This window comes from Sesamum indicum, linkage group LG13, assembly GCF_000512975.1.
Source record: "Sesamum indicum cultivar Zhongzhi No. 13 linkage group LG13, S_indicum_v1.0, whole genome shotgun sequence".
NCBI classification, from domain to species: domain Eukaryota; kingdom Viridiplantae; phylum Streptophyta; class Magnoliopsida; order Lamiales; family Pedaliaceae; genus Sesamum; species Sesamum indicum.
This window is the reverse complement of record NC_026157.1, coordinates 3,101,092-3,118,511: the sequence shown is the minus strand read 5'-3', so window position 1 is coordinate 3,118,511 and position 17,420 is coordinate 3,101,092. Positions and strand designations below refer to the sequence as shown.

General features: G+C 35.1%; 3 protein-coding genes, 1 long non-coding RNA gene and 2 other non-coding genes across 7 annotated transcripts; 4 read left to right on the top strand and 2 right to left on the bottom strand.

Annotated features, from left to right (window-relative positions):
* On the top strand, positions 1,032 to 3,554 carry LOC105176231 (exocyst complex component EXO70B1). The gene has a single exon (XM_011098961.2). The coding sequence runs from the start codon at positions 1,147 to 1,149 to the stop codon at positions 3,367 to 3,369; it is 2,223 nt and encodes a 740-aa protein (XP_011097263.1). The 5' UTR covers positions 1,032 to 1,146; the 3' UTR covers positions 3,370 to 3,554.
* On the top strand, positions 5,271 to 9,396 carry LOC105176230 (probable serine/threonine-protein kinase PBL7). 2 transcript variants are annotated; one of them, XM_011098960.2, is made up of 5 exons: positions 5,271 to 5,554; positions 6,832 to 7,022; positions 7,165 to 7,354; positions 8,165 to 8,556; positions 8,880 to 9,396. In XM_011098960.2, the coding sequence occupies exons 1-5, from the start codon at positions 5,452 to 5,454 to the stop codon at positions 9,276 to 9,278; spliced, it is 1,275 nt and encodes a 424-aa protein (XP_011097262.1). In that variant the 5' UTR covers positions 5,271 to 5,451; the 3' UTR covers positions 9,279 to 9,396. The 2 variants fall into 2 exon arrangements, with proteins under 2 accessions (XP_011097262.1, XP_020554241.1); XM_020698582.1 differs by having other exon boundaries at positions 5,444 to 5,554; positions 6,837 to 7,022.
* TRNAQ-UUG lies at positions 9,964 to 10,035 on the bottom strand. The gene has a single exon. It is a non-coding gene; the product is annotated as a tRNA-Gln (tRNA).
* On the bottom strand, positions 10,108 to 10,179 carry TRNAQ-UUG. The gene has a single exon. It is a non-coding gene; the product is annotated as a tRNA-Gln (tRNA).
* Positions 10,623 to 11,741, top strand: LOC105176229. Its single transcript, XR_848947.2, has 3 exons — positions 10,623 to 11,029; positions 11,158 to 11,265; positions 11,365 to 11,741. It is a non-coding gene; the product is annotated as an uncharacterized LOC105176229 (long non-coding RNA).
* LOC105176228 (cysteine-rich and transmembrane domain-containing protein A-like) lies at positions 12,731 to 14,798 on the top strand. Its single transcript, XM_011098958.2, has 3 exons — positions 12,731 to 12,914; positions 13,037 to 13,256; positions 14,425 to 14,798. The coding sequence occupies exons 1-3, from the start codon at positions 12,881 to 12,883 to the stop codon at positions 14,471 to 14,473; spliced, it is 303 nt and encodes a 100-aa protein (XP_011097260.1). The 5' UTR covers positions 12,731 to 12,880; the 3' UTR covers positions 14,474 to 14,798.

The window sequence follows — 17,420 nt, the reverse complement described above, 5'->3', positions numbered from 1 at the left end:
CTTCATATTATTATTGTTTCATAATAGATATTATTGCCTAATATCTCTATTTTTATTTAACTATGAATCAACAAAACCATCCATTCCAACCATTTTTTTTTTTTTTGGAATAACTGTTTTTTTAAATTTGATATAATTATATATAATTTTTTAATAATTTAAATAATTATATCTAATACTTCTAATGTTTGTTTTTATTTAACAAATAGATTCTTTCGTTAGTTAAAATTTATTAAATTTATTGATATTAACAAAAAAATTTGACTGAAAATCGATATTTGTCCTTAATTGATTTATTACTGACTTACGGCATGTTAATAAATATTTCGTAACTAAACAGGGGTGAAAATATATCACATCACATGTATTCATGTGTGAAGATATACAAAGGTAATTTGATTATAAAAATACTTATTGGACCTGCAATAAATCAGCTATAAATCATTTGGGAGTAAATATGATTTGTTATCCAATTTTGTTGTTAATATCAAAGAAAATTTAATGAATTCTAATTAACTTATTTGTTAGACAAAAATAAATCTTAAAAGAGTACTAAATATAATTTTTTAAATTACATATAATTACATTAAATCAAAGAAGAGGAGTATAATTATCTTTTTTTTATTTTACTACATAAAATATAGTAGGAGAATTTCATACATAATTAAAAGAGATGCCAAAAGTTAAGGGTGACTTGTCCTTATAAATACACACATGTAATAAAATAATAAATGATAATAATATATGTGTTGGATTTTGAAAAGCACATACTAATGGGGCGATGGGGGCAGTCTAAGGACCTCTCCTTCTGGAACTTTTTGTTTATTCTTTATTTTTATTATTACAGAAAATGAAAACGCAGAAGAATGTGATAGTGGTGGAGAGCACGATTGGTCAACACCCATTCTGCCCCCTAATAACAGATCCACGAACTCTCCTCTCATCCCATGAATACTTGTCTCCTTTCCCATCTCCCAAAACTAACTACCATAACTACCACCCTTTCAATTTTCTCCTCCAAAATTATGTTATGTTTCTTTCACCCTTCACTTTCGGCTTTGCATCATCATTCCTCTCTTTCTTTCACCCCCACCCCCACCCCCTTTCTCTTACCCTTTCACCAACAAATTAACTCTTCACTCCCCCATGGATCCCGAGAAAGACAAACCCCTTCCTCAAACATCTCCCACTTCTGCTGCAACCACCACCGCCACCGACGACAACAACCATGATCATAATACTACCACCACCGACCACGATAACAACATCATCAACAATGACAGCAGCAGCAGCAGCAATGATCACCGTCCTGATGATCAGGGTTCGCCTCAACAAAACCTTGGTGATGACACCACGAAGCAGGAGGCCGAGCCCGATCCTGATCTTGATCCTCAGAAGGCTGAAACCATCGATTCTGATATCAATGAGCAACCACAATCTGCTGCAGATCAAGTAAATCTCCAGGAAACTACTCCCCCTTTTTCTCTTGACCTCAACAAAGTTTCTGAAGAAGTTGATCAATACATTTCCACATTGTCCACCTCAAAAGGAGATGAATCCACCCCCCCAGCAGAAGTCCCCACTTTTGTCCACCAATTCGCGCTTCTTATTGAAGCCAAAATTGTGGATTATGAATCCAGTGAAAACCCCGTGAAATGGAGTCAACTGGAGCAGGAAGATTCGACTTCATTTCTTGAAGCCACCTTGCGACTTTCGTCCCTCTCAAAGGCCATTTCAGAACTCTCCTCAGAGCACAAGCACGCTCATTTCGTCAACCGCATTGGTGGGGTTCTTCAGCGTGCAATGTCATACATCGAGGAAGAATTCAAGTCGCTTATTGAAGATTACAGGATCCATGATTCAGATCACAGTAATAGCAACGACACAAAGCCTAAGCAACCTACATCATCAACCCCGAATGAAGAATCAGACGAAAACCCACCCCCCGAATCAGCTCCCGTAGAAGACAACAATTTTCCAGGATATTCTGAAGAGATTTTATCAGACTTGCTTAGATTGTCAAAAGCAATGATTGCAGGAGGCTATGAAATGGAGTGTTGCCAGGTATACTTTGTGGCACGAAGAAATGCTCTGGAAGAGAGCCTGCAAAAGTTTGGATTTGAGAAACATAGCATCGACGACGTGCAGAAAATGCACTGGGAATCACTAGAGAGAGAGATCGCGAACTGGATCAGAACATTTAAGCAATGCGCCTCCGTGCACTTTACCGGCGAACGCAGGCTCTCTCAGGCCCTATTCTCGGATCATCCTTTGATGTCGGAGAGCCTGTTTTGCAGCCTGTCGCAGGGCGTAATACTTCAACTCCTCAATTTTGCGGATGCTGTTGCGCTAACAAAGCGCGCTGCCGAGAAGCTGTTCAAGTTTCTTGATCTGTATGAGGCATTGAGAGATATCCTCCCAATAATCGATAATTTATTCGCGGAAGAATCGTTGACTGAGGTTAAGAGAGAGGCCTCAATGATAAAAGGCCGTATGGGGGAGGCCATGATTTCGATTTTTGTGGACCTAGAGAACTCAATCAAGGCTGATTCAGGAAAGACTCCAGTTCCAGGCGGTGCAGTTCATCCATTGACTCGCTACACTATGAATTACCTGAAATACGCATGTGAGTATAAGGAAACGCTGGAGCAAGTCTTCAAGGAGCATCAGAAGATAGAAAGAGCAGATTCAGCAACAGGATCAGATTTCAATTACCAATCACAAGCAGCCCAGAATCCCAACAACAACGACAACAACAACAACAACGCGGTGGTGAAGCAATCCCCGTTCCAAACTCAGATAACGAAGGTGATGGATTTGCTAGATGCAAACATCGAGAGCAAATCAAAGCTCTACAAAGACCACGCATTGAGCTCCATTTTCATGATGAACAATGGGAGATACATTCTGCAGAAGGTAAGGGGGGCAAATGAAATAAATAGACTAATGGGTGACTCGTGGTGCAGAAAAAGATCATCGGAGCTGAGGCAATATCACAAGAACTACCAGCGCGAGACGTGGGGAAGATTGTTGAGTTGTTTGCATCCGGATGGGTTGATGAACAACGGAAAAGTAGTGAAGCCAGTACTTAAGGAGAGATTCAAGAGTTTCAACGCCATGTTTGATGAAATACACAAGACACAGACTAGTTGGGTGGTTAGTGATGAGCAGCTTCAGTCGGAGCTGAGGGTTTCAATATCAAACATGGTTATTCCGGCTTACAGGTCTTTCTTGGGAAGGTACAGTCAGGTGTTCACTCCAGGCAGGCAGACCGAGAAGTATGTAAAGTATCAGGCAGAAGACATTGAAACGTATATTGATGAACTTTTTGATGGGAGTGCAGCTCAAATGGGAAGAAGGAGACCATAAAGAAAGCTGAATTACATACAAAAATGCTAGTGAGCCGACCACAGTTTTTGATCCATGATTTCTCGCGTCTGCACTATTTTAGTCTCAGTTCTGATGATTCCACACTTGATAATTCTAGCATTTATGTAATTATGAAGATTATAGTTTATACAGTTTTGAAAAAGTGATCAATCGCATAACAAATACATCACATTTGTTGTTTTGTTGATTGAGTTTCATCAAATATAATTTGTGTAAGAATTTTTTTGCAAGCAAGGGGCATCCCTCACCTGTCAACTTTACCCACTTTTATTACCACTTCCCCTATCTTATTGGGGCATTACTCAATTTTTATTTATTAAAAAAAATTTCATATTTCATTTTTTATGTATCAGCTTCACTAATTTGTACTCTTAGATTAGGTGATTATACCAATATATATATATATATGTATATATACATACTCGTGAGAAAGAAAAAAACAGAACAAGGAGAAAAATCCAGGCCTCATCCTATCCAATCTTATTTTTTTGAAGAAAAAAATAAAAAAATAATTGGCTGAGATGATGAGTTTTGAGAAATAAATTAACCATGCTGTATATAATGGGATAATTACACTTTCTTCCCCTAAAATTAGGAGTAATTACACGTAAATTTTCTATTATTTGAAAATTTGCATCTTGCACTTTTGATGTTTGTTTTCGTCTAACAAATAAGTTCTTTTGTTAGTCAAAATTCATCGAATTTGCTGATATTAACAAAAAAATTGAAAAAAAGTCTATATTCAACTACGATTGACTTATTAATTACAAGTCAAATAAATATTTTTAAGACCAAATTACCCTCATACGTATTCACGCGTTAATGCATGAAAGAAGATATGTCTTCATCGTTATAAGGGTAGTTTAGTCGAAAAAATTTTTTTTGACTTGTAATAGTTCAGTAATAATTCAATTGAGGGTTAATATCAATTTTCATTCAATTTTTTTTATTGGTAATATCAACAAATTTGATAAATTTTAATTAATGAAGGGACTTATTTATTAGATTGAAGCAAATCCAAAATGTGCTAAATATAATTTTTCAAATTATAAAAAATTTACGTATGATTACGTTAAATTTTGAGGGAGGAGATTGTAATTTTCCCATATATAATTCAATGAGTATCCACCAGCATCATACAAAAAGTATAGACACCAAGCTTTTTAATGTAAAATTGGAAACAAAATATACATGAGTATCAACGAGACCAACGTAATTTTTGAACATGTAATTGAATGACAATAAAACTATTTCAATGATAACTGACGTGATATATGTAAATATTTGGTAAGAAATTAATAACGTGTAATAATTAAAGTTGATGTATGTGAATTTCTTTTAAAAATTAGTGAAATACAATGTTTTTAAAATTTGATTAAACTGCTCGTTTTCAATCAAATTATTCCAGAACCGACCAAGCTAGTCCGGTTCAACAAAAAATTCTTCATGTTTCGAAAATAGGTTAAAATTCCCAGCCGTATTTTGTAAACAATTCAACAAAAAAACATTAGGAAAACATTTAATCAGTTCTGGAATAAAGTTATCAATATAATTTTTTTATAATTTAAAATTTTAAAAATTAAAAAAATTAAAGAAAAGGCACATGGATGGTATGAAATCACGTGGGAATGGGAAGATAAATTGCTCTATTTTAAAAAATATAAAAAGTAATTTGATATTCTTTTTATAAAAAATAATTTGTTCTTTACGATATTATAAAATTTAATTGCATTAAGGAAAAAAAAAATTCCGATGTTTCCGTTCTTTATTGATATTGGAAAATGGAAGAACAGGGATCACAGGCAAGACAAAATAGCCAACTCAGCAGACAGACGAAAAGCGCATGCCGTCTGTTGATTGGTACTGAAAAATAGAAATTCCAGCAGGTTTCTTCATTTGCAATCCCCACGTGTGTGTGTGTGTGTGTCTGAAATACCTCGTAAATCTCCCTTCCAAAACTTGTGATTATTCTGACCTAATTAATTAATTAATTAATTAATCAATTCCTGCCTCCGCTCCGTATTTCCGTTTCCGAATGTTGAGTGGTTGGGTTTGTAGAAAATGGGGCATTGTCCATGCTTTGGTAGAAAAAACAAGGGCACAAAATCCAAAAACGACGACAACAAGGATGAAAAGCCACCTCTTAACCTTAATAAATCTTCAGGTAAAGTTCAATTCTTTTGCTATCTCTTCTCTTTTTCTAATTTCTTCTTTTCGTGTTTGCGGTGTTTCCCGATTTCTCAATCTGCGGTCGATTTCTCAGTGTATGTACGTCACTATTTTGTTGGTTCAGTGATTGATTGAGTAATTCTTGGATACTTCCACTCTCTTTCTTTAGTGCTGGTAACATTTTGTTTACAAACAATTCGCACTAATATTTTTTTCTTGTTTTCTTTCCTGGTGAACTTCTTTAATGCTTCCGGCTTCTGGAAATAGTGCTACCTTTTGGTTCAAATGATTTATCATCATCATGCATCATTCCCTATAAAAGAAATATTTGATGATGCAGCCATGCAGGGTTTGAGTTCCATGATTCATGTTAATACCGACTTAAAATTTACATCCAGTGTCAATTGTATTAAGGAAATTCGTTCTTTAGCAATATTTGGGTTACGCAAGGGGAGAGCATTATTGCTTTCCATTATACAGTATCAAAGGGATAATTTTTTTTCCTTTTTCCTTTTGACGAGTATCGGAAGGATAATTAGTAGTATTTAGATTTGGATGTTGCTAATATGACGACGGCTGGATGGTGCATACTCTGAGAGAAGGATAAAATAAGGAAGAAGGTAGACTTTAGCTAGGAATAACAGTTAGATCACTGCATCATATGTCCTTTTTGCTTCTAAAGATTTGAAAACTTGACTACTCTTGGCAATACACTTCCATCTTATTTTTGGTTGTGTTTAGTTTTTTCCAAATTATCTCCTATACAAATGCTGGTACGGAAGCCAAATATCATGAAAAAGAGAAAGCTTCAAAGTCCAGTGCTTACACCGTTTAAAGTACGGACACAGTGGTTGGAGATACAGGGACCATTGCCAATCTACACGTGTGATTTATTAGCACGATACAACAAGGGATTGAGGGTGCCAATAATCAGTCTATATCGGTGCATTGTGCACTTAAGAATATGTTGCCTTCAAGTGAACCACCCATCATCTGCATTGTAATACTTAACCATAGCATTGTAGAAAAAAATCCGTTGATTTTGACAATCGATACCTTTTCTTTATTTTATATAGAAATTCTGAATTATGTGTCATAAAAGAATTTGATTCTTAAACCATGTGAAACAAGTTATTACTGCAAAACCTTCCTGTCATTTGTTATTTTTTAAGATTTTGAATATTTATACTGCTTTATAAGCTTTTCAATGGTTGCATTACTTACCAACCCTTTCTTCTGTCCTAAAATGAAACCTTCTCAAAATGCTTAAAGTTAAGATAAATGAGAAATTAGAGCAGAAGTTGGATTTGTCAGTCACAGAGGACGATGATCATGCTCAAAGCAATGCTGTGACATTTTCTTACCGTGAGCTTGCAACTGCAACTAACAATTTTAGGAAAGAATCCTTTATTGGAGAAGGTGGTTTTGGTTCTGTGCACAAAGGAAAATTACGAAGTGGTCAGGTAATCCTCTATTGCAGAGAAAAAAATTTTATCACAGATTGAGGTTAAAAACAAAAAATATTTTTTATACTTTTCTCTGTGTTTTTTACATTTTCTTTTATAGCTGCTAGTATATGAGGCATAATTTTGCAACTGTTGGCAGATTGTTGCAGTTAAGCAGCTAAATCATTCTGGTTTACAAGGTGACAAGGAGTTTCTGGTTGAGGTCCTCTTGCTTTCTCTCTTGCGTCACCCTAACCTTGTCAATTTGATTGGTTATTGTGCTGAGGGGGAGCAACGCCTTCTTGTATATGAATTTATGCCTTTTGGGTCTTTGGAGTGTCGCCTCCATGGTAATTCATCTTAACCTATCTAAAGCAGGATTGTTTTCCTTCTTTTCAAGTATTCATATTGTATACGTTTGACTGGAGAATAGTTCAGAATTGCTTCATTGCTCATAATTTTCCTCTTCCTCTGTCTCTCTTCACCCCTGCCCACCTCAATCTTAGCCACCATTTGGGATTTACATATTCTGTCCAATTGTGCATGACAAGTTGTTGTGTAACTGTGGTGCATCTCTTCGAATTATGATTAGAATGTGGTAATAATTGGTTGGTAACGGGAGGTTGCCATGGCTTAGGCAATCTGTATGAGCATAAAAGTTCTTTTCATTCTATATTCTTGTTATTTGTGATGTACTTGGTAGTAGGGTTTACACAGGTCGGACCCAACTCAATACTACAAGCACTTCATTAGATCTCAACATTTTCTTAATTGGCTCAACTGATCATAGGTTTATTCAGGTCCAACCCAAAAAGAAACTGAATGAAAATTCTCATTTAATTTTCACTAAGTTTTTCCTTTTTCTCCTTATCTTACGTGGCTTCAGGTGGTTTCTTCTTTTTTTTTTCCCTTTTTTTTTAGATCAAAAATTGTACAGAGCTGATCGTGTGGCTTTAGTAAATTTGCCATCCTGTTCTAGAGTTTTACCAAAAACAAAAACAAAAAGGGAGGGGGAAAAAGTTTCTTGTATGAGATCAAGTGGGTTATTTTTGCAGTGGATGATATTGGGACATCTGAGCCAGCACACACCTATTTCTAGCCCTTAATGATCTTGATTTATTTCAAACAACTCAAAGTGCTGCTTTGGATGTGCAATGCAGATCTTAAACCTCACTTGCAGCCATTGGATTGGAATACAAGGATGAAAATAGCAGCAGGTGCCACCAAAGGATTGAATTTCCTGCATAACGAAGCTAACCCTCCAGTTATCTACCGGGACCTAAAATCATCTAATATATTATTGGATGAAGGGTTCCATCCCAAACTTTCCGATTTTGGGCTTGCAAAGTTTGGGCCGAATGATGATAGGTCACATGTTTCCACTAGGGTTATGGGTACTCATGGATATTGTGCGCCTGAATATGCTAGCACTGGAAAACTTACCATGAAGTCAGATGTTTACACTTTCGGTGTAGTCTTGTTGGAGCTGATCACAGGACGCAGACCATTAGACATGACTCGTGGAGACGAAAAGTATATGCTTGTGGATTGGGTAAATTGCTAATACCTATATATGTTTAGTTTTCCATTTACGAAAATTTTATCAAATTTTTATGCAATCTCTTTGGTATCAACTGAGAGTCAGGCGAAAGACAAGATGTGAGTTTCCCAAGTGCACAAAGAAATCCTTGTGAAGTTATTAAGAGGATAAAAAAGTAGTTGTAAATATGGTACATAGAATGACACAGGTAAGTTTGCAGAGTTTTGCTGCCTAAAATCTCTGAAGAAGCACACTGTATATACACTAATTTCCATTGCACCTTATTGGTTATAATTGTCCTATGCAAGTGATTGAAACCTTATTTATTTTTGTAGGCACGTTCCATGTTGAAAGATGACAAGAACTTTGTTGGTCTAGCAGATCCATTACTGAAAGGCCAATTTTCAGAGCATAGCTTAGGCAAAGCCATGGAAGTGGCACTAATGTGTGTCCGAGATGATGCCCATTCACGGCCTAGCATGACTGAGGTGGTGCACGCCATGAATTATTTGACATCTCGGCGGTATGACCCCAATGCAGATTGTGGAAAGGACAGATGTGTGGCTGAGGGAGAAGGACAAATGGAGAATCCTCGAGAGCTGCATGAAAATTTAGAGGAAACAAGTTTGTTAAACAGAATTCAGGATCGTCAGCGTGCGGTTGCAGAGGCTAAGATGTGGGGGGAGACTTGGAGAGACAAAAGGCGACAGCAGACACAGAACGTTACTGGCTAGCTAGAAGATAGGAATCGATGATCATTAGCTGATAAGAGGAGTATGAGTCAATGCTTTTGTGGAAGAAGGCTCGTGACAAAATCTCCAAGAGTGATTTTTTAACACTATTTAATTGTCGTGATTTTCGAAATTTGCTGCCAACTCTATGGGGATGAATATACATACCATAAATATATGAGTTATAAGAATATAAGTGAAGCTTACTACGCTAATGCCACAACTTGGTTCATAGTACATGCATACAACATTCCCAGGATGATATTCTGTTGTCATTTTACAAATATATACTATGATCTGCCAATTTGACTTCTACCCTTGTTTTATCATCTTTTCTCTTTTAGTTTCATTCTTTAAATATACTTTTATATGATTGACGAGTACTTTTTCGGGCATCTTTTTTTTTTTTTTTTCTTGCCTGTCATTTTTTTAATTTTCTAAATTATTTTATTAATCTTCATTTTCTCATAACTTTTTCAAATTTTCCAATTTTTATCCAATTAACATGTATGTATATATATTTTTTAAATAATATTAATTTTTAAAATTGCAAATTAACTGTACAAGCACATTAGTTTGATAATGAACACTGTATTTAGTATGCCAAAAAGGAATAAGCTAAAAAATGAAACTCATCTTCAGTTTGATTGTGACAGTAGAAACCAAATATTAGAATTTCAAAAAGGGCAGGTCCCACCGGGAGTCGAACCCAGGTCGCTGGATTCAAAGTCCAGAGTGCTAACCACTACACCATGGAACCCTGCGTGCCTTTCAATCAATCTTCAGTTTGATTGTGACAGTAGAAACCAAATATTAGAATTTCAAAAAGGGCAGGTCCCACCGGGAGTCGAACCCAGGTCGCTGGATTCAAAGTCCAGAGTGCTAACCACTACACCATGGAACCCTGCGTGCCTTTCATTCAAAATTATAGATATTAGTCTCAGTGTTACAATATAGCTCTAAAACTAAAAAAGAAAAATTTATCCTACAGAAAGATTATACAACCATTAATTTGTCCAAGTATTAATATATATATATATATATATGTTGTTTGTAATTAATGATAGAGTGCAACCATAAACATTAACAATTAATTGAAGCAGTGCATATTTTAAGAAAACAATATTGTATAAATATTAACATTATATATATGTTTGGAAAAATTGGAGGGTGAAGTTGCATGCAGCAGCAATATTTCTGAATTCACACCCCACACACACATACACTATCTCTAGCTACCTCTCTTCCCCCTCCATCCCTGCATGCTTTCTTAATTTCTTCTAATTGTTACCCCTTCACACGTACTACATTTACATACATACATACATATATATATTAGTTGCATTAATAATTAATTAATGATGCTCCGGATATATCCTCCTTCGCTCCAATGGGTTGTGGCATTTCCAGGTTTGTCCCCCGCCAGGATCAAGGCCGCAATGCACCCCAATTTTGTACCAGATCCGGCGAATACGACCATGATCATGATGATGATGATGATGATAATAATAATCCCAGTACCATGATCACCAAGAAAAACAACACACATCTCCCCTCAGACCTCGACCACGTCTCCTCTAATTCATTACAAACCACCTCGCCTAACAACAACAACAATCATATTGTCCAAAGGAGGAAGCAGTCGGCAGAAGCAGCACCATACCATTACAACGATAATGATGGTACATCAGCTTCAACGTTTATGGGATCGCCAAGCTTTAGGGAGTACTGCGTTCCCGGTGACTCCGATCATCGTACGTATATGTATACGTATACATATATATATATATATTGAATAATAAATGATAGTGCATTTTGATGACGATGATGATGATGAATTGAGCAGGTGGGATTATATATTAATGTTATTATAAATTTGTAGGGAAGGAGATGGTGATGAGTGGGGAGAAGGGGAAAAGGATGATGCAGAGGGAGGATAGCAATATATCATGATGATGTGCAGGACCTCTAATTAATTAATAATATCGAGGTACGTACATGCATCCTTCATCGGGACAATTGATTAATCTTCTTAATTATGTGTATTATATATAATTGATCATAATCAGCATATGTATGTAATATGAAGGGATGATGATGATGATGATGATGATGTGGGAGTAGCTGCTAGTAATGGTGTTATATATGAGAAAGAGATATGGATGGTTTCCTGAACTGATGATGATCATGATCGACAATTAGGGCGCATGCAGCTGTTAGGAAGAGCTTCATCAATATAAGCCTTCTGCAGTTATCACTACCCAGATCACATTAATAATTCATTCATATACGTACCAACAATAATTAAATAATTTAATATTGTCATGTGTGTGTGTTTCCAGTCTTCCTTCCGCTCCTATACGTACCAGCTCCCCATACGTATGTTAATACGTATAAGTACTGCAACTGCGACATAATACTTAAATTATTAACAGTACTAACTTGTAATATCCAGTTGATGAAAGGACAAATCTTTTTTTATTTTTTTTTTATATATACTTCTTTCTTGATTTACAATATTATTATTAATTGTATGTACGTAGTTTGCTTTTGCAGCTCATGTAACATTCATTCATTAATTAATTAACCTTTATTCATTTCCTTTTCTATGTAGCTTATAATAAATCAATTAATTTTGCTGTTGCAGCTATATATATATATATGAAGTATTAATTGTTCCTTGGATTAATTACTCTATATCTATATCTATATATATAGTTTATTTCTTGGATTCAAATTTTTATATGCTCTATATTGGCAAAATTACATTTTTAGTCCCATAGAATAGAGGTTTCGACATTTTTTTGTCTTTGTTCTATGAGATTTATAAAATGATCCTAAAATTAGTCATTTGCTTAACAATATTTTTAAAATTGAGATAATTCGATATATTTAATCATTTATTTTACACAATATATGGAACTAAAAATGTTAAGTTTTTTCAATTTTGGGACTATTTTGAAAATTTCGTAAAACATAGAACTAAATGCGTCAATTTTTTTTATTTTTATGACCATTTTAAAAATTCCATAATAGAGGACGAAAAGTGTTGGACCTCTTATTTTATGAGGCTAAAAGTATAATTTCGTTACTATATATATATCTTGTATATATATACCAACTGTGTAAGTGCAACAATTCCAAACTTCAATTCCACCGCATCGATGAATATTTGTTGGGTATAAAGAAACACGGCAGATGTTAAGGTGTGCTTAAATGCAATACATGCACATAAAATACATCTTTCAACAAAATGTAATGCTCTTACAAATAAAAGGCATAAAGAGTATGAAAAATGATTTCTTTGATAATAAATTTTTTTAATAGTATTATGGATTATGGAATGTGTTAAAAGCAGAAAATTTGAGATGGGCTTATTACTGTGATCCCTAGGGAAGAATGAATGTAGTAATAATAAAAAATTGGGGTATTTATTGATGGGTTGAATTAGGATGTGGCAGCCCATGGAAATTTAACTCATATTCTTGTTGTTCGCTCATTACTCATTTGCTGCGGGTGAGCTGCGAACTGCAAATCCAATCCTCGTCCGTCCTGCGTTTTGGGATTCAACAAATCCATTTCAATCTCTTCAACGGGAATTCAAGATGAGTTATCACCAAGAAAATTACCCTCCTCCAGGTTGATTCTTCTCTTGTCCACTTATCTTCATCTTTAGAATTTTGACTCTACACTTCCTTATCTATTCTTGCTTCATGTTTCATCTTTTCTCCACACTTGGTTGATCTCTCTTGTTTGATCAGGTTATGGGACGGTATATCCTCCACCGGCAGGCCATCCCTCGGCACCACCCTCGGGCTTCCCTTACCCACCGCCTCCAGGACCTGCCGGTGGTTATCAGGGATATTTTGATGCAGGTTACCCTCCACCTCCTCCGCCTCCTCCACCCCAGGTTTACCACCACTACGATCATCACCATCATCATGATGATCATTCTGGTTGTACCTCCTTTTTACGAGGCTGGTATGCTGAAAATTTTCTGGTTATTTTTGTAATTTTAGCTTCTTCAATTACTGCTCAAATTTGTCTTAATTAGTCTTTGTAGAGGCTCTGTCTAATCATACAATTGTTATTCTGACCAAAGAGTGTGTAAACTACTCTGTCGATTGCAGTACCATACGGTTCCTCTGCTGTCGGATCTGCTTATTTAGCACCTGATTTGTGAATTAGATGACAAATAACGGCAAAACATGACAACGGCGGCTGTTTATGGAAGGATCTTTGCAAAAGTGTGGTTTGGGTTGTGACCTAAACAATTTTAGTACAGTTGTACCATATATGGTTCAAGCTTGGCTTCATTTCTTAATGGGCTTTTTAAGTAAACTCTAAACTACGGATCAGCCGTTTATAGCTCAAATATAAGTTGGAGACCTATTTGATCTTTGATTAAGTCAATGATAAAAAGAAAAATGTTTGAGATTGTTTGGTTAAGACCAACAAGCTCTACATGTCAATCAATCATGGTGGAAGTAAGAGTAGCTTGATATGTGTATGTGTGTGTGTGTGGATATATATTTCATCCCATGCAAGGGAGAATATTGGAGGTATATTTTGAAAGTTGTTATTTTCGAGAAGCCTTATGGTACCAATCTATACTTACTGTAAGATTTTCTGAAAAGATCATTTATTTGAGGAAGAAGGTGATGGTTAGATTGTTTGGCTGTGAGATGGTTGCTCAGGCAGGGTCGACATTCCTATTCATATTCTTGCTGTTGATAATGTCAAAACTACAGAGGAATAGGAGCCTACATTTGTTTACTATAGAAGCAAATGTAGTTTAGGTGTTAACTTGCTCACTGCCCATTGCTCAAAGTTTGAAATCAGTGTCATATCATGTCATCCTCTGTTTAAATGCATCCATGATGCATTGCCATGACATTTTCGTGGACTTTAGTAATCTAACAGCCTGATTTTGCATTAGCTTACTCATATCAGAATTGCTACCTAATCCACTCCGATGATACGATCATCATGTCTTCCTTGCATGAAATTTTTATTTCATTATGTTCCGGTGTACATTCAAAGTTCTAACTCATCCACTTTGGGGATCGAACTTCAAAGCTTAGTCGTAGTATAATTCATTTGACAAGGCATCAATATGAAGATAATAAATTTGTTTCTCCTTTTGTAGCTTCGCTGCCCTTTGTTGCTGCTGTATATTGGAGGAATGCTGCTTCTGAGTTTACAAGCATCTGCATGGTGTATCAGGGGTGTGTTGTATCAGTCTTCCTTTTCACACTCTTGGAAATATGGGTCTCTATGCCTTGTTCCATGTCTAATGATGTAAGTTCTAGTTCTGAATAATTTGTTATTCATGCCCTTGAAAGTAGTATTTGAATGGTGTATGATTGTATGGAGATGCTTCAACTATTAAATGTTGTATTTGTTCCAGCTTGTGAAACTTTGTCTCAGACAACACTGAAAGTGATTCTCATGCTTTCTTGACATTTTGTGTGTGTGTGTGTTCGCGTGTTGTAATAATTACATCAGCAGCTTCACCTTTTATTATGTTTTTCTTCCCCTCTGAACTGTCAAAATAAGTCCTTTGGGGATTCAGTTTGCTAATGGTAGTTTCCCATTTTTAACCTCGATCTCCAATCTGTAAATACTATCTAATACTGAATGTCTTGGTATGCTCATGATGCTGAGTGCAAAGAAAACGGTGACTGATTATGGGAAGAAAAGTAAAGCTACCTGCTACAACTACTTCTTTCGTTGCTCACGGAGAAAATATGATGCAGCATGAGTTGCTATTGCTGCTCCTGCAGTGAGCAATAAAGGCTACGAGCATCGGTAATTTTTTCAATGAACACCAGGGAGTCCATATACGTATCACATTCTAAGCAAAACAAAAGCATCTCTTTCCCCATGTAAGAAATATTATTAGGGCCAGTCTTGGTTAAACAACAAGATCTCCAACCGAGCAAATTTGTTGGATTAGGAGGAGAGAGCAAAATAAAAACTATAAGTACTGAAATGGAAACTTGTTGCTATTAACAAAAGCATTGTACCAACGAAAATTGTTGGATTATGAACCATTGCTAGACCGTCATCCATAGTAACGGGTACTCTTGGATTAATGAGTTGAAAAGAGTGCTCTAGAGCAAGTTTGTTGTCGGATTAAATTGTATATGTGATGCAAGCTCAAGTCTAGTTGGAGGTGGACCTTTAAGGGTCATACAAAAAACACTAACGATATCATACAAAAAACACTAACGATATTGTGGGAAACTAATTGGAGGATTAATTTCAGATGAAAACTGAAAGAGATAGAGGATGGATCATTCAATTGAGATCCTATGTGATAGAAAATTCAAAATGTTAATTGTTTGAACTAATTATATATTTGGCTATTGGGATAAATTAATTAATCATAGGTTCAAAATCAAATAAAGCTTTGATGCATACTTGAAATTAATTTATTGGATCAATTAATTACTAATCAAAAGCCAAAGAGTGTTTAAATTTAAATTGTTGCCAACTCTCAAGGGACCCTCATTAAAGGACCACATAGAATCTACCATGCATTAAAAGCCCTTGAATAAAGGTTTGAATTCTCATGAGTGACGCTCACCTACTCATGACTCGAAGCAAGCCATTCGCTCTATATATAGAGGGAGTGGTTGGCCATTTGAGGATACTGGTAAAAGTGTGCGTATCTATATTTATCTTCCTCACTCTAATGTATCTCTAACTTCAAAACAGTTATGCCTCTTTCTTCCTTCTCTTAAGAACTTGAAAGTCATTCAAAACTTTTTTAAGAAACTTAGAACACTTTTTATTTCATAGAAATGTTGTTCACATTGTAATGATGAATCAACACTTAATTTAATTGGCAAAGATGATATTTTATAATATGGGATTTAAATTCCACTAATATATTATATTGACCTAATAAATTTTAATAATAATTGGTTAATTGTGGACATCTATCCATCACCCTAGTGCCAAGCTTATATTTAGGATAAATTGTATAAAATTCTCCTATATTTTTAAAATTTAGCTAAAAACTCTCATTTGTTAAAAAAATAGGCAAAAAACTTCCTATATTTTTAAAATATTTCACACTCTCCCCTTCCATTAAGCTAGTTTAATGTTATTAAAATTTAGCTGAATTGCCCGTTATTCCCTTTTTATTACCCTAGATCTGGGGCAACAACCCTTGCGTCGCCCCACCTGGATTTGGGCGTGCCCCTCGCTTTGGGAGCAATTCGGATTAGCCGACGCTCAGATCCAGGGCGACTGGCCCCTACCAGCCAGGGTCTAGCGACGGAGAAGAAGAAGGTACAAAAAAAAAAATTATAAATATTTAAGTCAAAATATTTAATTTTACAAAATTTAAAAATAAAAAATATTAAATTTTTAGTTTCAATATATATTAGTAATTTTGATATAGTATTTTATATAACTTAAAAAAGTTGATATAATTTTTATGTATTTTGATATTTAATTAATATATTTTATAAATAAATATTCAAATATATTTATACTAAATAATATATAATATTATAAGTGATTTTATTTATATTCATATAAAATTCTAATTCAAAAACTGAATTTCAGTATAATAATTTTTGGATTGTCATTTGTTAATTTAAAATATGTGCCCATTAAAATATCAAACAAAATGGGCAAAAGAAATATTGACTCACTTAAAAAACATCGCAAGCAACAACAGACAAAGACAATTTGCATAATCTGCGCTTGTGGCTCACTCTCCGCTAGTTTCTAATAAAGACAATTTGCATAATCTGCGCTTGTGGCTCACTCTCCGCTAGTTTCTAATAAAGATGAAGTATTTTATTGTATTTTAAATAACACGAAAAATTCTTTTACCTATAAATATAATACAGGAGAATTTCTTGCTATTTTCCTAAAACACATGGAAGTGTTATGCAGTTTACCCCTTATGGGGAAGTTAGAAGCAATTACTGTCAAACTCCATAACCCTACCGAGTTGGAGATGGAGATGGAGATTATTAATCCCAAACCCAAAGCAGGGCATGAGTTGATATTAATGATACGCAAGAGATTATCAAAAACCAATCTAGAAATTTCCGCCAACATGAATACAATACCTATGCACCTATACTTGGAAAAAGGAAGATCATCTATCTATGCACTTCA